General features: G+C 39.3%; 1 protein-coding gene across 2 annotated transcripts in view; it reads right to left on the bottom strand.

The window, feature by feature from the left end:
* The window catches only part of SUGCT (succinyl-CoA:glutarate-CoA transferase), a 309,704-nt gene that overhangs the window by 184,019 nt on the left and 101,504 nt on the right, over positions 1-24,181 (bottom strand). For both annotated transcript variants that reach the window (XM_005146978.4, XM_031047163.2), the window contains 2 exons: positions 10,930-11,001; positions 6,881-6,978 (listed from right to left, as the gene is read on the bottom strand). In XM_005146978.4, coding sequence (XP_005147035.3) covers positions 6,881-6,978; positions 10,930-11,001 — 170 coding nt within the window. The remainder of the gene's footprint in view (positions 1-6,880; positions 6,979-10,929; positions 11,002-24,181) is intronic.

Here is a 24,181-nt window from a genome sequence, read left to right as displayed (position 1 = left end):
GGCGTGTTGATAATTTGTATCATTTCTCACAGTTGTATCTATGAAAAGCACCATGCAAAATTAAAAGTCAAAAAATTTTGAAAAATTCAAATAATGGAACATTATCCCTTAATGTACAGTAAATATACAATTAGAATTTTCAAAATTAATACTATAGTATTAACTCAATAGCATGTAAGCATCTCTATGTTAGTGACTAATTAGCATCCTCTTGGTTACTGGTTATTCACTCCATGAGCTACACCAGATCCTTAATTATCTTTGGGACCAAGATGACTGTACTGACATGTTTTGCTGATGGATATATCAACTACTTTAAACAATGTTAACTATAGTAGATTGTAAGTAGTAACTCCATAAAGCACAGCCTACATATTTACAGGTACCGCAAATCCACCCTGAAAGTTGTTTGTATTTCTGCAAATTATAAATATTCATATCAGTTTACTAGAACTATCAATAAACCTTTACCTTTATGTACAGAACTTGTACTACAGATGAATGGACATTTGTGTTCCTTTAGGAAGTTTTAAAAACATTGTGACTTTTAAGAGGCATTTGTATTGGTTTCAGAGTAGTAAAATCCAGCATGTTCCAGAACTAGCTCTCTTTGGATTCAAATAATGTTTCACTATGCACACTAAAAGTATGCTCCCTTTACTCAAGCATTCCTCTCTTTTTCTCAAGTAAGCAAAAGGACTGTAACTTCTACAGTTACAACAAAGGAAGTGCAAATTAACTTAAAAACTGCTAGGTAAACACACATCGATAAGAGCACATTGAGGATAATGGAAAGATAGATGGATTTTGTCGCTGTTCTTTTACCTGCTCAAGGGCAGAAAAGCCCCTAACAAGGGTCAGGTCAAAAAGCTCACTCAAAAACCAATTAGAAGATGTCCCTTGATTTCAGCAGCCTTGTAGCTAGTAACATATGTCAACAGGAAAAAGAAATAGCAAGTTCCCTTTCAGGAAGGATCTTCACCTTCCCACACGCATGGAAACACTTGGAGGTTCATAAAATGGCGGGAACACAGAAAATACCCAACTTACCCAGTTCAAAAATCAGATGTTTGAGACATTTCTGATCTCTCTCAGTTGCACACATAGAAGTCAAATTAAATACTAAATGTAAATTAAAAACTAATAACAATTTAAACCTAAGGATTTTGGTTCATAAGGTTCACAAAATGGCGGGAAAAGAACACAGAAAATACCCAACTTACCCAGTCCAAAAATCAGATGTTTGAGACATTTCTGATCTCTCTCAGTTGCACACATAGAAGTCAAATTAAATACTAAATGCAAATTAAAAACTAATAACAATTTAAACCTAAGGATTTTAAAGCAACCTCTAGCAGTTCGGTAGCTGATGCCCACACAGCTCAACCATCTCCACACGAATGCTGAGGTAGCTGATTGAGGGAAGGAAACCCTGCCAGCTGTGCCACACTGAAGTTAATTACCTGCCACACACCCGTCCTGCTGAAGCAATTACCCACCAGATCCTCATGGCTGTAATGGTATTACCAGTGACTCCAGCCTGCCAGGCTCTTGGTTTAGGAAAAGAAATGGTGGGGATAGGGAAGGAGATTTACAGAGCCTGGGAGTGCCTCGACAAGCATGAATTTAACAGCGCTCCTCATCAGGTAACTTAAGCATTTTTACAATACACTTTCCCCTTTAGGTGCCCTTCCCTTCCTTATTAGGTGGAAACAATTTAGCAAAGATCTCAGGTTCCTCCATGCTTCCTTCCTTCTCATTCCTTTCCCCCTCACACTTACATATGCAACATGCAGCTGCAGTGCATAGCCCAGAATAAGGCCTTTAAGTGCTAGCAACAGAAGTTTCACTCCAAATCGTTTTCAACCTTAAACTTCTTGTTTTAAGCCTACAATAATTTAGCTATAACTGCAGGAACACTAACCATGATGAATTTATGTGGTTTTCATTATGGGAGCTGCTTCACTTTAAAGGCTGGGGCCATGTCTGCTATTCCCCTTCCCCCCTGTACTCATACAACCCCACACACTGTTCTGTTTACAGGTTAATTTCCCCAAGCACCTTGGAGTATACATTTAGCTGCACTGCCTTAAAACGTATCTGCGTTACTGAGGTGCAGGGTAGGATGTTAATGTTCAACTTTTGGGGCAATTTGAAGAGGGACATCAACAGATTAATCCCCCTTCTTCAAAGCACCTTCCCTTCCAACTGGCATTATACCAGGTTTTGCACAGATGCATCTCAAATTTCACGTGCACACTATATATGTGAGTCTTGACATTCATGCACATCTACACATGCAAAATAACCTACATGGTGCACTGGTGCCATTCTGTTCCAGAGGAAGCAAAGGCAAAAGTGGAAGGGAAGTGTAGAGCAGACCAACAATTAAAACTCGGTTCTCTTGGATAGACATACATCTAACTCACAAACCAGAGGCTTCCACTGGAAACATAAAAACCAGAGTGCTCTGTAGTCTGTCAGTTCTCACATGAGCTGGGAGTCTCAGGGGCCTCTGTAGTAGCCATTGAACCTGACCTCCACCCAGGGTAGGGTTATATTAAATTTGACTCTTGGCACACACGTGAGAAAGGAAGGCATTCATAGGCAATTTGCCTTTCTCAGAGTTCTGCTTTGGAGTCATTGGGGGGAAATGTAACCTAAATGAAGAGGAAGATACAGAAGGCACTGAAACTTCCTTTTTCTGTAAAGCAAACATAGTAGGTGTCCAAATGTCAGCAGTGGGAAGAGAACGGGGAAATAAGTTGGGAGGAAGATTATGGGGACAGGGAAGAAAAGAGCGTAGCAGGAAGAGGACCAGAGATGGGAAAAGGACACCACCACCAGTAGCAAAGCAAGTACAAAATACCCCATAGGTCTTCATTCTTCTTCCCTGTGACTATCCTATGACCCATATCCTTGGTCCTTGCAGCATTATAATAATTTCCCCATAGAAGATGGAACTGAAAACACTCCCCCTCTCAAGATGTCTGGGACTGGTTTCTGTAGTTCCCTTCTTTTGGTCCAGTGTGACAACTGAGTCTCCCTAGAAGTAGCATACCACTCCAGAGTGGTCAGCCTTCCAGTCCCTTTTACTGAGATCTGACAGTCTCTGTGGGTATGGAATTTAACCCCCCCTACCTGCTCTTCCCCTTTCCCCCTTGCTCTTTCACATGTACCCTACAGGAGTTGAGCTGTTGTAAGCAGACAGCAAGTGGGGGTGAAGAGCTAATGGCAGATGTGCTTCACTCTTCATTTCTGTCAGGATGAAATTCAGGATGAAAAGAGGATGAAAAAAATCTTCCTGAAATGAATGGTGCAATTCACACCTCTCAGAGCTGTTTCAAGCTACATTTATGTCTCAAGCCATATTCACCTCCATCTTGTATTATCACTCAGTTCAGGACTGTGATGAATAGGTCATTTCACACCTTTCTGAAAAGTTTTCTGTTTAAAGGTCAGTTTCTTCTAAGTGCTACATAATCCCTGTGCTTATCTAACTGCCTTGAAATCTGGCTTGGTTACTGCAGGTGGTGAGTAGAATTATTGATCTAAATTAGAGGTCATTTGAGTCAAGAATTCCCAAGATACAGCCTTTTTAAAAAAAAAAAAAAGCCCAACATTCCTTAACATTTACTGGTTGTACCAATGTTTCCTTTGTGCACACACCTAGAATAAAACTGTGGCCAAAGAGTCCCAATTGCTTAACCCTAGCAAATGAAAGGCATCAACTGTCTCTTTAGTATTCAGAGGTCAGTTGTTTTTAAGAATTTCAGCTCCACACATGCAGCAAATTAAATGCTCAAGACTTCAGGGAGTTCCTGACCCTTTGAGTAGGTCTGAACATCTCCTTCTATTCCTAAATAAAACCTGGGATATCTTTTTCCTTAAGAGGAGGAGGAGGAATCCTTCTTCCTACACTTACTGGGGACATGAAGTCCAGTTAGTCCATTTTGAAAATTAAGAAAAATAGGAAAAGAAAAGGTAAGTCATACCTCTGAAATAGCTTAGAAGAGACACAGGAGGAAGGAGACAGATTAGATATGTTAATGGAAGCCTACTCTAGGCTCTAGTGGCACCTCAGTTCAATAAAATTGTAATAGCATCAACAGCTCGGAAAAAATGCATACATATTATCTACTGTGCAACAGCAGTGATATTTGCAAGCTAGTACAGAGATCCAAATATCTGCCATACAAACCGTGCTTAGAACACCAATGTCTTGTGGAACAGGAAACATACATTGACAGAAAATGGCAGCAGAAGAGATTGGGGAAAAAGAGAAAGAAACACAACTGTATATTTACTCTCATGTGCTTCTAGTCACCATAATTACTGCTGAGATGCTGAGACGCAGACCACATTCATGCTGGCCTTTTCACAGCAGTACTCTCAAAGGATTCTGCTACAGGACCATAATTCCTATTTGTGATTCTAAGCATGTATGATAGAGAAGGAACATTTAGGAATCACCAGATTCCTATACACAGATGCAATTTTTACCTGCTTTTTACTGCTCAGCCTGGCACACCAAACAAGTTTGCTGACTTTTTCCATTGCAACATCACTGGAAAAAAGCTGCTTTGCTTTAAGTTGTGTGTGACCTGCCTGGCACAGCATCAGAAATGAGACATGGATGAATGGCCTGAGTAAATCCTTAAAGGACTTTCATGTTTCTTTTTGCCTCCCATCACACAGAAAGGCTCATATCAACAAAAGTGGCTGCAGAAGAACCCATGTCAAGAAAATCACAACTCTTCTAAGCTGTTACAGCTCATGTCTCCACAAATTCATTTTGAGGTGGATAGCAGTGTACATACAGCAAGTGAATGGGAGGGCCTGCAGGTGTTTCTTTCCAACTAATGCACCCCAGGTTTATACTTTCCATGTGCTGCAATACTATCAAGCAATCAGTGATTTAAGATATTATTCAGTGACATTCTGCTATTACCCTTCTGTCATTTCCCTTCATTTCTCAAGGGCTGACATTTTTCAGCACTGACAAACTATTCATTTAATTCTCTTAAGTACCTTCAAAAATGAACCACATATAATTTTACAAACAACTGTGCATTAGTGAATAAAAGCAAAGTTACCATGGAATGTGTATAGAAACGTATCCAACCTCCATTAGAATGCCAAAGGTGTTTGTTATAGTCTGTTTTAAAACTGAATGCCAGATGAATTCACAATAATATGACATAACAGGATACTATTGGAAATGTCTACTCCAGAAGTGTGTATACAGTCACATACTTGCATATAAATTACACAGAAATTCAGCCTAAATGATGGTAATAAAACAGAACATAAACTCTGACAAAAAAAGACATAAAGCAGTAATTGAAAGAGCAATGAGGTAATCTGATGAACTAATAGCTACAGATATAAAAACAAATTAGAATTCTGGCAATTCACTGAAAGAACAACTGTTCCTTGAACTTTATCTTCATATTCAGATATTGCCCATAAAAAAAATAAGAAGCATTGAACATTAACCACAAGCAACAAGCTATTAAGTATTTGATCTATGGATGGCAAAATGACACTTTTATAAGGTACTAGAGTATACCAGATAAATGCCATGTTAAATTAAATGAACTCCAAGTAATAAGTCAACATGAACCAAATTTGAAACTAAGATTGGCAAGAGTTAAGAGATCAAAAATGTCAAAAGATAACTGTTCCCTCCCAAAGGCTTATAACTTACAGGAGGAGTCGGTTCACCTGTGCAGTCACATCATTTGTTATAGGAAAGCAAGTAAAAGATGAGTTCTGAAAGTTTATTATGAACAGTTGCACCATAATTATTTGAAAATGTAAAGTCACAGGCTACCTCAGTATGTCACTGGGGGCAGGACATCTGAAAATGGACATGTAAGACAGAAACAAAACCACAAGTGTAACAGGAAGAGGAAAAATCACTCCCTCTACACTCTTTAATGCAAGGTGATTCTGGCTCTCAGCAGCCAAAAAAGGTGTGGGGTTGAGGAGAGAGGAAGCATGCTACTAAAACTCTCTGCTCAGGTGAAATGAATAGGGAAGGCAGCTGACTTAATGCTCCTAAAAAAAAACAAACAACAAAATTGCCCGAATGATCATTGTTACACACTTGTTGATAGGCTCATATAGGCCAAGGGACAAAATGACAGCATGACTTTTTTTGAATCATTGACAACAGTACATATACTATCTCTTCTGCTTGTCCCCCAAAGTGGCTGAAGCCACCTTTGCAGAGCTTCGGTTTTATTCTTATGCCATTGAAATTTAACATCTTCTCCATTAAACAGAAGAGCACTTCACAGAGTGAGCCTTGTCAAATAACGAGGAAGATAACTAAATTATTTTAATCTCTCAAATAAAGGGTTCTTGTGCTTCCTCTCAAATAATTTTTAATTGAAGTATTTAATGGGATAATTCACAAGTACATATAAGTATATATCCTTCTGATTTCCAAAGTATTGACCCAGGGTGAATTTGGGGCACAGAGTACCATGGTAGAGAACCAGCAGTGAGGGACTAGTATCAAGTGGAACAGTAGTTGTCAGTGACAACTTTAAAATCCCAGTCATAGCAAAAGCAAATGGTGCTCCAAGCATTTTATTACCAGGAGTTGCATTCATCCAGGAAAGCAGAAAGCACAAGTTGTTTTTCACTAAAATTCACATTAATAATTACAAAGAAGTTGAAACGGTTTCTGAAACTCCACACTAGAGTCTATGTGCAAAAGGCAATATATTTAACATCAGTAAAGTCTTGTCAATAATTTTCTTTAAAAATCAGTATCTCAAAAGAGTAAATTTTTCACTTGATAAGACCTTATACATGACCATTTGCATTAACAGATTAAATAACATTTCTTCCCTTTTAATTAACTTACCGGGTGGACAATATGTCAATAAGTTCCTTTCTGTTCTTGACTCTGAGTGTATTAGTTTTGTATCTGGAATCCTTACTAACTTCAGGTAAATCCAGGATCTAAGAAAGAAATAAAGGAGAGAAAAAAAATGTGCTTGACAGGAGGTATTTATGTAGCTAAAGAAATTCATTACTGAGTTAAGATAGCTTTCCAAAAATCCCTACTTCTCATTAATCTTTTAAAACAGATTAGGAAATAAAGCAAAGATACTGCCGTCTGGTTAACGTTACACAAGTACAGAAAAGACTAAAATAAACTGAAGTTCCAAATTTTAGGTGATAGCTTTCACCGTTAGCTAGCAGAAATTCTTACTGTAGAACACTAAAATGTCTGTAAAGTGTTACTGTAAGGTTGGAGAGATTTGTGGGATTATCCTGCACTAAGTTCTATGTCACAGAACAAGAAATATAACTGTACTTCATGTGCGAGACTGAGAAAAGCTATGTCTAAGAACATTTTTTTTCCATTTCAATAACTTCTGTCAAAAAAGAAAGAAAAAAAAACAAAGAAAAAAAGGTCTTTTACTACTGAAATGTCATATATATCATTTATGTTTTCTTCTGAAAGAATTAAGAAAGAAAATTAGATATAAAGAAGAAATCCTTCACTATGAGGGTGCTGAGGCGCTGGCACAGGTTGCCCAAAGAAGCTGTGGCTGCCCCATTCCTGGCAGTGTTCAAGGTTGGACAGGGCTTTGAGCAACCTGGTCTAGTGGAAGGTGTCCCTGTTGTGGAACTAGATAACCATTAAGGTCCCTTCTAACCCAAACTATTCTACGATTCTATGATTTTTATCTGCAAGCTAACATAAAACATCAATCTAGCATCTTCCATCAACTCTTAATTCACAGCATATTTTCTTTTCCTTCTATGTTTACACACTCTAGTTTATGAAAATCACGACAATCACAAATTAACTTCAGAAAATGTTCTTCTTTCCCTGTCTTAAAGATTAACAATAATATTGGCACCCCTTAAAACTATCTCCTCTTCTTAATACTGCTATTTTGGAGTTGCAAATTACTGCTTTAGAGAAAAAAAACCAACCAACCATGCAAGGCTGTTCAAAGTAAATTATAGTGAATACTTATTCATGAGAGCTTAAAAAACCCTCAGAAATTAATCAGAAAACTATGGTTCCATTTGACGAGTTATATGAAAACTGGTCATATGGAGTTACTTACTCTACTGTTTTAATTAACGTTACTGACTTCAGCTTTAACTTAATGTCCATCTGTTGTAAAGCTGCGTGTCTATATATGTTCTCTTTTTTTGCGACTAACAAATGCACATTTGAGAAGTTATTCATTAATGAGCCATTCATCTTTCTGCATCATGCTGCCAATGTTACTTTCTTATTTCACTGTGACCACTTGGAATAAAACTGCTGTTCTTTTCTAGGCCTCCTCCAAGCTTTCAGATGCACATTCAGAGTTTGCACTCTCTGTGTTTTGTCCCCCAACACCAGCAAACCTGGCTGTATTCTCCTTTGCTGTACACAAAAGCTTGGTCTTCTGAAAAGTATTCTCAGTATTCTTATTTATACTGAAGAAGCCATACATCAGGATCTGCTTTTATAACACTTGACCACCATGAAATGCACTTCAGCTAGCAGTCTTACAAAGTTTTCCTGCAATTATCCAAGTCCCCAAACAGCCTACAGTTAGTGTACATTGATTTTGAAAATATCACAGTGAATTATTCCAGCTTTTTCTTTCTGCTTGCCTGAAAATATATAGTTGAAGCAGAATGTCTGCAACTGTTTACAGCTTGAGCCAGCTGTTCCATCTCCAGAGTATGTGTCTTCAGGGCAAGAGCTTCCATACAGCCTGTATTTTTAGCACCAACTCAGAAAGGTTCTTCAATAGCAATTCCTATGTTTGAATTAGTGGTCTCTGTACTTACTAAAGTTCACTAGGGTGTTGCAGGCCTTCCCGTAATAAAGACATCTTCCTTTATTGGCTCTCCCTCTTCATGGTGTTTTAAGTTCCAAATCACCATCCACTTAGCCCTGAGCATATCTCTCATGGGTTTCACAGCATTCCACTGACTTCCACATCACTCCATTTCTGGGCAATGTAATGGCCCAAATTCATACTTTCAATGACTTGATAAGGGTAAATAGACTTTTTTTTAGAAACAAGTATGATAATGGTTTATAGAAAAATCTAACCATTACCAAAAACTTGAACTATTTTTTTTCTCTTTTTTTTTTTACTCTCTTTGAAATGTGAGCAATCATAATTTTTCCATATTCTGTACCTCCCACTTTCAATTCTAGAAATACCAGAACACATTAATAGGAACGAAACAAAAAAAACATCAGCCTGAAGACTAGGGCAAATATTAATCTCAGTTCATTTTTGTCCTCCAGATTCTGAAGTAACATAAATCATAGAAACACTGCCTCATCTTCTGGGGTACCACTCAAGCCCTACTGATTATAGAGAGAGAATGTAGCAACAAGTCACACCACAAGTCTCAGCTGCACCCTAAAGTGAGAAAGTGAGGTGAATGCATAGTTGGAACTTTTAGAGCCTTCTAGCTCACATCGTGGTGTCACAACCTACTGAGCCAGATCCTCAGCTCTGCCTTACTCAAAAATGGTAGGATGATCGGTATTTGGTACGTAATTCCTGACTTCAGGTGACAAAGCACTAAGAAGACATTTATACGTATGTCCAGAAGGATTTCCTTCATGAGACAATTGGTCTTTGATAAAAATGAGTTGATTTGAGGCAAGTAGGCACTTCTTTAGTCATGTTAAGGTAATGACCACACTTAGTGGTTGGACACCTGTATGAAGCCAAACTAAAGCAAACTTTGAAGAGGTTAACTTGTTACTTACTGAGAAAGACAATTCAAGCAAGTGAAACCAGATCCTCCAAATTAGCAAGGTAGGGATATGTAGCCCTGTACTGGGAGAATCACAACAGAACTGTCTCCTTACTACATATTCCAGTTATCAGTTGTGAACATCCATGGAAATGTGAAATGTCTGACAGAAACATGAACAACGAACAAATGAAGGAAAATAGTGCTCAGTTTCCTGATTGTGGTTAGTTTAGGTTAAATATTCAAGTTTGCAGAGAAAAAACAAAATGGCAAGGTGGAACTCTCCTTTCAAAACTGCTGTCTAATAATGCTAGATGCAAAACTTCTGTCCCAGCTTACATGCTACTGTGGTCTTCTGTTTGGAGTGTCACCACACTTTATTTGGGACAATTGTACAACCACTCTTTCTCTTTTTTCACTGTTCAGGAAAAAGCAATTCTATGTATTAAAACAACAGCAAAAGAGTACGGGACAAATCCAGAATTATTTTACAACCTCCTCAGCCACCCTCTGTAAAAACAGACTTGGCAGCATTGTGTTCCTTCAGTTCAAAATAATGAAGATACCAGATTTTGAACACAGCAGTCCCGTGTGAAGACTTGTTCTTTAATGCTGTATCTCTGCACCACTTGAAGTCAGCTCACAGTCCTGTAATATCTCTTTCCTAAGAAGTCCACAAGTTACTCCTTGAGCACAGACCAGCACATACTCTGTTGTGTTCTAAAGGACTAATCACTCAACTACTGATCAAAGTGGCATGGCCCATCTCCTAAAAGATCATAGAGGAATGACCCATCTCCTAGCTTTGCTTTAAGAGTGTGCCTATCATGCATTTTATGGTCTCCATTTCTTCCTGAAAAAGGCACCAGTGTGACTCCCATGACATTCACCGTTCCAGAACTGAAAGGCTGTTAGCTTGTTAATGTTTTAGCTAATCAGCTGTGCAGCTGGACAGGCTTCTAAAGGTTTGGGAATTGGGGTGTTCGGAACACAGAGGCAAAGCACAGAACCCACATCAGTCCCCTAAACTACAAGCCAGAAACCAAGGTTAGAATTTATACTCGCTACTTATTTTCACACACAAAAAAGAAGAATTGAGAAGAAATTGATAATTAATTTCCTAGTCAGAATGGAAACTATTACACATTCCTGTAGTGTTTCCCAACACACCATTACCTTGCACACGGTGACAAACTGCTGATCATTTCCAGCTCCCACCACAACGTAGCCATCCTTGGTCTTAAAAGCCTGGAAGAACAAAGGCAGGTGATAATCTGTAATTAAACTATAAAATACTGGCACACCTTTTAAGAGAAAACTTTGTAAATAACATTCTAATGACTTCCCTAAACATTTCCAGTCCATTCCATTTCCATCTCTAGCTCTATAAAAGTGGCTCAAAGTCACCCTCGGGGATGGATGCATCCCTTTTGACTTTTCTAATGTTATTCTAGAACTTTTCTAAAGTTGAGAAGTTATCTTGCTTAATATTTTATCTGCTAAAAATATGGCTTGAGGCATTGTGAAATCTTGCAAATATGTCTCTCACTCACGGGGACTGAGGAGGATTTACCAGAATAACACTTACTTGCCAGGAGTTATTTATTCAGCTTCACTCAGCCTCACTGCAAGCAGACACCTGCACTGAGGTGTCACAAACCCTGGCCAAATACGCAAGTAAAAAATAGCTGCCAAACAGCTATGACAAATTAGGGATCTTCATGGGGGTGAGAGAGATAGGCTACATCTTTCCAGCTCTTCAGCTGAAGATTAAGCTACCTCCTTTGTCAGTCGCCTCAAGATCAAGCTCCTGGAGAAAATGGGATTTCTTATCCAGCTTTGAGGATTTATTTTCTTTAATTTTGACTTCATTTCAGTGGCCTCACTGGCACATTTCATGGTGAACTGAATATTTAACTGGGCAGGAGATCACAGCTTCCATTTCAGGCTAAATCACCTCCACTTATATTTTCTCCACACCTCGCTCTTATACAAGCATGTAACTGCAGTTTCAGTCATAGTTGTTACAACCATGATCTTCACAAACTCTTGGGAATAATTCTTTCACTAGGAATTTGACTTCATTGCAAGAGGTCAGCACAGCCTGGTGCACTAATGGTGACCAGGCCTTGCAGAGAGAAAACCCTATCTTCCACTTTCAGAAATCACTTTTTCTGTTATGAGCTTTCACATCCTGATCTAAAGAAGTGAATTCTTACTACACATTTTAGTTAAGTAACACAAATAGAAGCCATGATGTGGGGACGCTTCAATAATTAAAAGTCTTCTCATGCCACTGCGGTTTATTCTTCTTCACAAAAAGGAATATGCTATTCCAACTTTCAATCAATACAGATACAACTACAGCCATGCTAAGATTCTCCCCATCTGGTATAATCAAGGTTTTAAAATTGCATGTGGAAAATTATGTCATTATTGAAATGCAAGTAACTGTACATCACAATTAAGATATCATAGAATCATAGAATAGTTAGGGTTAGAAAGGACCTTAAGATCATTTAGTTCACTATGTTTCATTTTCTGGTAAATAGCATAGATCAGCCTAAGATTTACAGCAAGCAAAGAGAAATGCAGCAAACATTTAGTCCTAACCATGCAAAAGATGTTCCACTGAGCCCCAATATATTAAAAGTACAGAAGCACACACAATATAAAGGTACTGCACACTCATACTGTGAAAAATGATGAGCACAGAACAAAATGGGGAAAAGAATACAGAAAAGACAGTTCTGTATGAATGCATAAGCATTTTTTAGATATACCTGTTCATGTACAAAACAATCACAACAGAGCCTGGTGTAAGAATATGTAAGACACTTCCCTCCTCTGAGTAAATGACTTTTAGTAGGAATAGTTATGAACTAAAACTGTCAGCATAAACTTACTACTTTTAGTTACAGGCAAGATCTGTTTTCTGAACACCCTGCCCAAATCCTTATCTGTCTTTGCTGATGCTCTGAATTCTAAAGCCAGCCACACACATTTCACACAAATTACGGGTTAAACACTAGACGTATCTGTGTATGTAACACAATATAGTTTTTATTGGTGCGACCACCTACTACTTCCAGTAAACACGAATTAGAAATTCTTTCACACATTCTTTTAAGCTTCTAGTCTGGATGCCTCTTACAGATTGCAAAGCCATATGTACATATACACAGATCCCCTTCCTCCAAACTCCAAAATACACGCAAATTGGTAGCATGGGCAAATCTGAGAGAGTTTACCATTTATCAGCAAGTTCTTTGGAGACTTCCATCTCTGTAGGAAGATGCAATCACACCATAGCTGCATACCATAATGAGACACACATCTGTGCCTGTGGGCTGCCCGTGCAGCAGTGGAAGTTACCCTAAATTTCAAGGCCCTGGTTATGAGCATGTGTGCTTCAGTTGCTTTGCAGAATATGTGGGAAAGCTGATTATTCTTAATTGCATTATATGTCTAAAAAGCTAAACCAACAATCATGTCATCCTTACACAACAAAAATGGTATCATAATAAATGCAGCAGAATCTTTTTCCATGAAGCTTAAATGTCTTCAGCTGCTATTTTAAGTTTCCCATTACATAACAGCTGATTATTTGCCAGTCATTGCTCCTGATAAAGCACAAAGTTCAAAATGTCATTAGCACAGTACTGATGCCAACATTTAAGGGTGATAACAAAGGTTTTATTCATCACCCATAAATGTACACATACTACAGGTTACCACAGGTTACTGTGTGGTCACAGAAAGCTCCACAACCTTATTATACAAAGGAGAGTAAGGGAAGAGCGCAGACAGATTTTAGCGAGATTTTTGTTTTCATAAACTGCTGTCCATCACATTGAATCATTTCACATAAGCACAGATGCCTTTTTTCCCCTCCCCTTTCTCTGAAGAATAAGGCCTTCCGATAAGATTTTTCAGAGCATGAGCATGATTTAACCTGCTACTCTCATGTGACATCCTGAGCAACAGGACACCCCCAGTGAAGACAGCAAACAAAAAACCAAACAAGAAAGTTATTAGTCCACATTTATTAATGAAAAAGGTGGTGACAGCTTGTGAGCATCCAAAGGCACAGTATTCAATCTGGTGTGAAAATCTTGGGTCTTTTAAGAAAGTAATCTGTAAATTCACACTGAACGATACATATAGCACATGACACCAAAATACACATGTTCAAAGCCAGATCTCAAAGTCCAGTGTGCATGCACCAAAACCTCACACTGACTATTGGATGTTACAGGACCTCAGTAAGTCTCAGCACTTTTCCCAGTTTCACCCTAGAACTCTGAGTACACCTGAGATATTTCGTGTACTGAAACATTTTAACCTCCCTGAACACATGGAATAGAAATGGATAATTACTCAGTAAAACATTATGCTACCATGCATAGGTCTCTGTTTCTGTTCCTGAAGTACCTCGCTGGTATTAACCGGTGTGGTCAAAGAGAAAAGCTGGTCTCTTGCAGGCTTGGAATCACAGAAAATCATGGTGTCACTTCTAATTTATTGTATAATTTGTCTTCAATTACGCTTTGAAGTTTCCAGTGTGATATTTGATGCAATGCAAAGGTCATTTAAGGACAAGCATTCTCTAGTCTTAATGTAGATTAAAGGCTGCGATTAGAAGGTGATGCATTCAGGATATGACTGACCTGTAAGCAGGCTCTCTTCTTCTGACAATCAAATGTATCTGCAACATATCTTGACTTTTTTCCTCTCTCAACCTTATAAACTCCAGTTCCCAAATACATTAAAGAGTCGGAGATCCTCAGTTTTGCTTCAGATCCAGAACACTTACATTCCTTCCAGATGGGATAAACTTGGCACATCATTTCTCTACCTTTACACATTGGTTTGAATAAAACATCAGCTGTGCCACATAACCATGGAGTGACCATGTTCTTTTTTGTTTCAAGGGAAAAGCACAATCCTTTCATAACAACTCAATTACTGTAACAAATGGGAACAAGACCAAAAAGCTTGGTCAGTGGTAGTTCTGAGCACCACATATAAATCATAAAGACCACACACTTTGAAGCTATTTGCCTACTTTGCACTCTCTTCCAGTGAAAGCAAACAGTAGAAATAAAAAATGTAAATTTCATGGACTGGATTAATGTAAGCTGAATGTTCTCACTGAGCAAGCTGAAGAAGAGCATTCCACACAAAGATTTCACTTTCCCCCCCCAAGTCTTCTCAACCCGAACTAGCTGTCCATCTCTTCATTGCTATTCTGCATGATGAACCATCCTGCCACTCCACAGCCATCACAGTCTACCAGACAGATCAGTATTAACAACATCTGCAATAATTCTCTTGCAGAGAAGAGACTTTTGACTGGATGCCACGAGCTTGTGGGAAAGGTGTTTACGGTAAGAGTGGGAATGATTACTTTGGTCTCTGAGATGAGGCAGAACACCAGCACTGATGTCAAAGAAAGCAGACCACAGACTAACAACCAGGGAGACTGTTCACTTCTGCAGAGCCCATGAGCCATGAGACAGTTTTTCTGATCAACCTTCAACTTCCATGTAGGTGTGAGTGTGGAAAAATGCTTTTTCATAACTCATCCAGGAGCAAATATGAGAAACATAGATGTGCTCTGAAAGCATCTTACCAGAAGTAGTAGCAAAGTTAACACAAAATCACAGCATCAAACAGGAGTATCTACATTTTGTGTATTACTCTCAACACTCATTTAGGAAGCAGGACAGCCAATTCTGGTCTCCAGACTGGGCCACATTTTCACCCAGTTGTTACCTAATGTGAGAACTCTGAACTGCTGGGAACAGACTGCAAACAAGGCCTCTCCAACCCCAGCTTACTGCCTGAGGATCTAGGCTGGAAACAGGATCCCTCTCTCGCTTACTCTTCTTCTGCTCATACGGTATTTGCACTTTTCATTTCCCAGTTGCCTAGATGCAACACCTCCATTTGTAATCTGAAACTATCAGTATTTACTAAAAGGACTTTTATAGCTGTTCCTTCATATTCAATAGTGTAATTAACATTAACTTTGGATTGCATACCCTTATTTTTAGAGATAAGAATTTCATCCCGATCATATCAAAAAAACATGTGCTGCAAGGAAATGAAACCATTTTCTTTATTTCCCAATGTGAATGCAATATATGTCCAGCCTCAACACCCAAAAAGCCACTTAAGAACTCCTGAAAGAGCAGCTTTAAAGTGGGAAACATGTCATTTTCCCCAAATGTCTAAAATATACAATACCTAAACTATACCTCAATTAAAGATAAATTCTCTGGTATTGTAAACTGGCATTAAAACTGATCCTCTTTGCTGCTGAAAAATAAAACTATCAAGCAGAGCATCACATTCTCCATTGCCACATTAGTTTTCCATAAGTTTTTCAACAATGAAATTACACACACACAGACATGCACGCACAAAATAAATAAACTTTAATCACAGTATCACACTGGAGCCAGTGTAATTAATGTTGTGTCAGCATTTCCATTTAAGCCACTATTTTCAAGAGGTTTATAGCACAGCCATAAAAATTCAGTTAGGCTGAAATTAAGCAAACAAGGTCTTATACAGCAAGCAACATTTAAGTACATATACAGACAGCAGCCAGTTAGTACTTATATGGGAATTAAAATAGAAGCTTACTGATTTTAAAGGGCACTGCGGAGCAATTTTTTAAACAATATTTTTCTCAACATTTACAATAATCTCTCAAAAGCCTGAACCCAAGCTATGTTTCTTTACCCTTTTTCCTTCTCACACAACAGTTCACACAATTTCTTCCCCTTTTGCGATTGTAAGCATTGGGTTTTTTTGTTTCACTTTTAAAGTATAAGAATGCAATGAAAACATTTCTTTTGAAAAGCAACACACAAGCACAGTCTGATCCTGATACAGGCCCTCCAGGCATTATTGAAACAGAAATGACAAATAATTCTCACACCTTCCAAAAATCATAAGATAAAGCTCTCTGGCAAATCTGAGTACTCAAATACAAGGTTTTAAGAGTGCTACTTAGAATTTAACTCTAAATGAGGTCCTATTTCCGCTTTCAGTAGAAATCATCAGAGCAGGTTTTGTGTCATTATTTCTATCCCTTTTCCCTATGCACTCTTTGGCTTTAAGTGATGTAACGGTACAATTTCCAAAGGTGAGCTTTGTAATCTTGACTATCTTTTTGGTAACTCATACTGAGATAATCAGTCTGGCATTTCAAGCTACAGGCAGATGACGCAGTGCAAGCAAACTAGAGCCCAGACTAGAAGTCAGCATAGCAGGCAGTGCCATTAACTCAAGGGGCCTAGTAACTTAGTGTCCTGCTATAGAGAAGGCTCTTCCAAATGCTCAGCTGAATCATCTGTGAGTTTCTCTGACAACCAGCCAACCGAGAAGAGCAACGAATCAAATTAGCACCAATGCTGATGAAAATCAGCAGAGACATCGATAAAGACATAACAATTACAGGGGGGCAAGACTGGCTGCATTTCACCACTTGGCACTTTTACAACCTAAAATTAACAGCACTTTTATTTGAAATCTGCCATTTAGCTACAGAACATGATGGACAGTGGTAGAAGAAACTTCATTCTGCCAATGTGCCTTTACCCCCTTTTGGACTTTTTTCCCAGTTAATCTCTCCCTCAAGCAGTATGTAATCCTATGCACTATTCAGTAGACACACTATGGTGAACTAAGGATGGATTTCGAACCTATTTCAACCTTCACTCTCCAGTATCCTTGATTTGCATTTTTGAGTCAGACTCATTAAAGTTTACTGCATGTAGTTTGCTTTGGTTCAAAGCAGTACTTTATGTCTAACTGAGATTTAAAAGTTGAACTGACAAGAATGCAAAGTTATTTAAAGTCCTCAATTTATGCAAATAAAAAACTCCCACCCCATTGCCACACCATAGGAATAATGCCAGTGAGATCCGTTCTTAAAAAATCGTAAGATAATGCTTGCTGAGTGGAACACTTATGCATGTCTAAAGGTCAGAAGTCCCCTTCCTCTTCATGTTCCTGTTCTATTAGGTTTCCTTAAAATGATAACATTCAGACTTCTGTTTTTCTCTAACAGTCTTTTTTTATCATTCCTCATTAGTCTGAGAAATATTGATAAAGAATCTCGCATTACTGCAATTGCAAACCTTTATCTGCCTCAAGTTTAGCGCTGTTCCTATTGTTAAAGTTTGAAAATCACTACAATTAGAAATTAAAATATTACACTTTTTGCCAGCTGAAAACTGTGCTGGCCAATATTTAACCAACTTCTCACCCTAGCAGCTAAGAAGTTAATTTATCTGCTGAGAAAAAGCTGAGGAAATCTCTATGGTAGTAGCTACTGACTTAGGTTTTAAAAAAAGACTTTTACATCTATGGCTTGTAGAGTGCTTTTGCATAATAAGTATAACTACCCTTTACAAAAGAACTTGTTCTGGAGAATCAACACAGTATAAATGTGCTTCTATTATCACAACCTAAAATCTACATCAGACTTTATAACAACCTTCCAATACTTAGATGAGGTCTAGAAGAAACCTGTAGAGGGGCTTTTCACAATGGCCCATATGGGGAGGACAAGGGGGAATGGCTTTAACCTGCTAGAGAGGAGACTGAGATGAGCTCTTAGGCAGAAGTGTTTCTCTGTGAGGGTGCTTAGGCAGTGACACAGGGTGCCCAGAGAAGCTGTGGCTGCCCCATCCCTGGCAGTGTTCAAGACCAGGTTGGACAAAGGGGCTTGGAGCAACCTGGTCTAGTGGAAGGTGTCCCTGCCTGTGGCAGGGGTTGGAACTGGATGAGCTTTAAGGTCCCTTCCAACTCAAACCATTCTAGGATTCTATGATACTGAACACTGTACCAGCATCACTGTACCTCAGTCCACTGACAAATGAGCATGAAGATATACTGCTCCCACTAGAGTCTTTTGCAAAAAAAAAAATATGTTTTACATATTTTCATAGTAAATAATTTACAAAAGCTAAGCCAAAGCAAGTACACACAGCCCTGCAATTAAATCTGATGTCCGTCACAAGCAGACAAGTTTAAAGCTACGCAACTACTGCTATCCATATGCCACAGCACAGCCATGTTACAGTCTACATGCTAACAGCAAAGATCTCCAGTAAGAATGAACATCTTGTAAAGAGAGGATGATCCTTGTTACAGGAAAGATCCCAGCTATTGAGGGGCCCAGTCTGGCTATGACTGAAGGATGGTGCCAGCAAGTCTGGAGAAGCAGCCTCCTGGCCTTCATGAGCTGGCAAAGTCAAAGGGCTGATCTCCTAATGATCCAGATGGCCTTCTGGTGACACTGGGGTTGGCATCAAATGAGCAGCAGCAAACCAGGCACACAGACCTGCCATTGTGCTGGGAAGGGCTAAAATGGGCTGTTGGCAGCAGCTTGGCCTGTTCTTGCAGCCCTGATGACAGCCTGAAGTGCTGCCTGCCTGCTGTTCCCTAGAGATGGCTATGAAATGACCTTTCACAGAAACATAGTTCTTGTCCCTCGATTATATGAAGCCGATTATCTGATTGCCTCACTTGGGGAGGGAGAAGAAAGAGCAAATAGGGAGAAGAGGTGCATGGATTTGTAAGGGCACACTCTTCCTCCGCCCAGGGTGCTGATGAAAGCATTAGGATGTTTTACAGCTTCCTTTAGAACACTACCACAAAATAATACATAAAGAGGAGTAACAAAACACATTTAAATGTTTATATTAATTAAGACGAACAGAGACAGCTTTCAGTAACAGTGGGATACTGGTACATTTAATTTCCTTCCAATATATGTTTCCTTTCACAGTTACAAATCTTGGGCATTTTATTAGACATTGACAAAGATGTGCTTATATGTGGGAAAGACTGCTAGTGAAAATTATGCAGGGAGGCATACCAATTTTCACATCAAGTTACATACTGAAGCATAACACTTTTTAGACAAAGAATGTATTTTTCCAGCTGCTTGATTTGTCTTTCTCTGCAGAAGTTAAAACAAAATACACCAAGTAAGCAAACAAAGCAACCTTAAGCTGCCATAAAGAACGTAAAATCAATTGAAATGAGTGGGACATATGGTTGTCCACTGGATTTCAGCTTCCAAATGAGAATGGAGGTCCTACGGAATAAGGTTTGTACTCTCCTTACATACAAAGAAAACCCTAGTTTTCAAATGTATGGAACAGGAGGTCAGCCTTTCCATCACCCTGCTGAAGTATAAAGCCCACTCAAAATCTTTTTGATCTTAAAACCTGATGGAACAGGAAATATAACAGGAAGTCTATGGTGGCATATAATTTTACCTAACCTAAGTGCTTTGGCATTTCAAGGTTTAAAGCAGACAATTTGCATTCCTATCTAAGAGACTGCAGGAGTACCGATGTACTGCCTCCACATTTACCCTGGGTTTCAACAGACTGTAGGACATGAAGCTCAAGCCCTTCTTGAGCTACTACAAGTGCAATGATACTTGTAAAATGCAACACTCAATGAATGTGCTGCTACTAGTACCCAGGCTATGACATAGGGGTGTTTCAACCACACCTACTTGGACAGCAGCACACAACCCTTTGTACAGCAGTGGTCATCTCCTATCTGGATGTTTCTGAAAACCCCATGCTGCTGGTCCGCTGTAGGCATCAAGAAGCATGAACTTAAACAGCAAGCAGGAGGGAATTGAGTCTTCCACTGGTCATTACTACATTTACACTGTTAAAACACTGCTCACAAAAAGCAGTTTGTAGACAGCTGCAGGAAGTACATACAGGTTTTCCCTTTCCCTTCTCACATCAGTTAGCAGAATGTAAACTTAAAGATCACAACTTAAAGTGTTTATGTCACAAATGTGTGTTAAAACATGGGTCACACAATAGGTGGGTGAGGCACCGGCATGTCAGGAGGAAAGAAAGAAAAAGCATTATTATGTACCTGAGATCATGTTTGCTCCCATTCATACAACAACAGAAGTAGCTGATAGTAAGAGGGCAAATACCCAATACAAAAAGGGTGTACTCATTCTAATCCTGACAGCTGATTTAAGAGATATTTTGGAAGAAAAAAGAAATCACATGGCTGACAAAAAGACCCTCAAACTAGAACAACCTAGTCTGATGAGCTGTTGGCTTATGTTCTGAGGAACTGCATGCAGTGTGACCTGTTCTGAAAATTAATGTTGTGTTTTAAAGTATCCAGTGGTTTGCCTCCTGCTAGAACCAATAGCAGTAGCTGTAGAGTTAGTGGCAGCAATGACTTGAGGGGTCATTATTTTAGCCATTAGCATCAAGGGAACATTTTAACCCAATGAATGCTGCACAGAGCACATCAGTAACCTGAAAATCATCTACAGATAAATCACCACCACTATTCCATGTTAAGTTATCAGAACAAAATCATGTAACTAATTCTCACTGGTATCTCCATCATTCTAACACTGCATTTCTTTAATTTTCACATGCAAAACCCCAGCTGACTCTCCAACGAGATACAATCTTTACATGCTTTTCATGCTGTTCTGTGCCCTACTGGCTAAAACAGATGACTATAGGGTCTATAGAAAAGAGCTAAGGAACAAAATCTCTTAAAATGTAATATAAAATGTGATTCAAGGAGTAGAAGAGCAAAGATTGTCGTTTGGTGAAAGAATTTGAATGTAAGTGCCCTTATTGCCTAGAGCAGTGCTGGGGTGGCAAGCATCTAACAAGAACACAGGAAAAAGTATATCATCATTGCAGAGCTAAATGTGGCTCTAATCATGAACTTGGATAACAGGTTCTGAGGAGTATTCAGGAGAGTTTGTTTCTTGGTCCAGCCAGCTTTTAGACTGCAGTAAAACACAAGCTCTAACACTGCTTATTTCTGAGTATGGACATTGTCATAAAAAGCCTGTAGCCCGATTGCAGGCGCCAATCTACTCCTAATGAAATCCATCACTGTTCCACCTCAGGTATGTCACAGTTTGCATGTTTCAAAAGCAAGCAGATATAGAGACACTTTATTGTCCAAACACTTTGTTGGGCATGGCATTTCACCTCAGTTGGCCAAATGATACCAACAGCATGTAATTATATACTGCTAAGAACATAAAGAAGTTTTTTACTGTCAGGCATTCTCATGTTTTGATTCTTTTTGAGGCCGGGCAGCTGAGAATGGTCTAGGTCCATTATACAACTGTGGATCTCGTGACTCCACATCTGAGGCAGAAAAAAGGGAGACTGCTATCTAAATTTAAAAATAATAATAATACTAAAAAAGATGAGATCTCCAGATTATCTCTATGTCTCACATTCTTCCCCCATATCCTCATTCATGGACCTTTTATCTGAATGACCTCAGCTTGCCTAACTGGCAAATATTATCCTTCCTGGATGAAGGCTAAGCAAATTCAGGGCCTCAACAGACCTCTCAGACTTTCTCTCAAAAAAAACAGATGTTATTTCAGGGAAAGCAACATTTTTCAGTCCTCCAGCTTTGAAGCAGTCACTGAAAAATGTAATTCAGCATTCTGGGCACCCGCAAAAAAACAAATCACAGTAAAGCAGCCATAAAGGATTGCAGCAAGCTTAGGTATTGCTACATACCCCCTTCATAGAATCATAGAATAGTTAGGGTTGGAAAGAACCTTAAGATCATCTAGTTCCAACCCCCCTGCCACGCGCAGGGACACCGCACACTAAACCATCTCATCCAAGGCTCTGTCCAACCTGGCCTTGAACACTGCCAGGGATGGAGCATTCACAACTTCCCAGGGCAACCCATTTCAGTGCCTCATCACCCTTACAGGAAAGAATTTCTTCCTTAGATCCAATCTAAACTTCCCCTGTTTGAGTTTTAACCCATTACCCCATGTCCTGTCACTACAGTCCCTAATGAAGAATCCCTCACCAGCATCCCTACAAGTGCCCTTCAGATACTGGAAGGCTGCTATGAGGTCTCCACGCAGCCTTCTCTTCTCCAGGCTGAACAGCCCCGACTTTCTCAGCCTGTCTTCATATGGGAGGTGCTCCAGTCCCCTGATCATCCTTATGGCCCTCCTCTGGACTTGTTCCAACAGTTCCATGTCCTTTTTATGTTGAGGACACGAGAACAGGCCTCGTGATGCACAGGCAGCTCTTTACAAAGGTCTAAGCTTTCAAAGGTCAAAGCTCTCTATAAAAACAAGCCATGCCAGATGTGCAAAAAGATGCCTGAGGATTCCGCAACTCTTCAACCTGCATCAGCTATCTCCATCTCTACACAAGGCACCCGGCAAAACATGCTGCTGACTTCTTAGGGCAACAAGCTATTCTAATTTGCTTTTGCTCTGTATTTCATGCCCAGAATTTTCTCCTCTTCCTAAAATGAGAACTGCATGCATGCCAACAGATGGAAAACATCATCATCTAGACTTGGATCCATGCCTTGCTACTGGCTGGAACAAAAGCCATGGAAGTACTTTGGTTAGTTGAGTTAAAAACATTTTTGCATAATGGCCTGTGGATTAAATGTTTTCCCACAATACACTGCAGAAAAAGTCATACAGTGATGTAGCTCAGTGAAGCACCTGTAGAACTTCCTGTGCTTAATCCAGTACTGGTGTAGACACAGTGCTCTGGTCTGACTTGCACGGCCATGGAACTGAGTGCTTCATGGTAAAAACAGTTTACAGCAGCTATGCCAAAAAAAAACCAAAACCAAACCAACCACCCAAAGAACCCAACACATGGAGCAGCTGAAGGAAATTACCAACATAAGCAGGGCTGTCATAACAATAGAAAAGAGAATACTCTAATATGAATGGAAATGCATCAGAAAATCAGAGGGAAATCCCTAGTCCTGGAACTTGCATTCTTAAAGACAAAGAGGGGAAATCAAAGTCATATATATATGTCAGGGAATATTTGAAGAATCCAGGGATGGGTGCTGGGATGCAAAAAGAGGTGGTTTCCTCACTAAGAGACAATCCCAACCAATGCTTCACTAAAGAGACTACAGCAAAATCAGAACAGCATGGAGACTGCCAAATCCCCACCCATGAAACTCTAACATTCAGCAGTTCTCTGAAGCAACATCTTGATGGTGGAACTGTCCTGTGGGTCTACCATGGCACTATCATTCTAAATAGCTAATAGACACACAATTCAGTGTAGCACTATAAGTCATATTCAGAAAGTTTTCTTTCTCCCTCTGACTCCAGACTTGTCTTTTTCATGTGTGAATCTTTTCTAGCAATATGCTCGTTGCACTGAAGAACAACTGATTTATCACCAAACACTTCAGCCCTCTCGTCTCATGGGCTGCAATTTTTCAGACTTGTGGATCAGGGACTTTTCCATTTCACTGCAACACCCAAGAGACCAGTTTATCTGTAATGTGAATCCCCTGTACCTTCAGTGATTTCTCCTCAAGAGAAAATTCAAGCTACCATTCAAAACTCACTAGAGCCCCA

Source organism: Melopsittacus undulatus, chromosome 1, assembly GCF_012275295.1.
Source record: "Melopsittacus undulatus isolate bMelUnd1 chromosome 1, bMelUnd1.mat.Z, whole genome shotgun sequence".
Taxonomy (NCBI): domain Eukaryota; kingdom Metazoa; phylum Chordata; class Aves; order Psittaciformes; family Psittaculidae; genus Melopsittacus; species Melopsittacus undulatus.
This window is presented reverse-complemented; position numbering and strand designations above follow the sequence as displayed.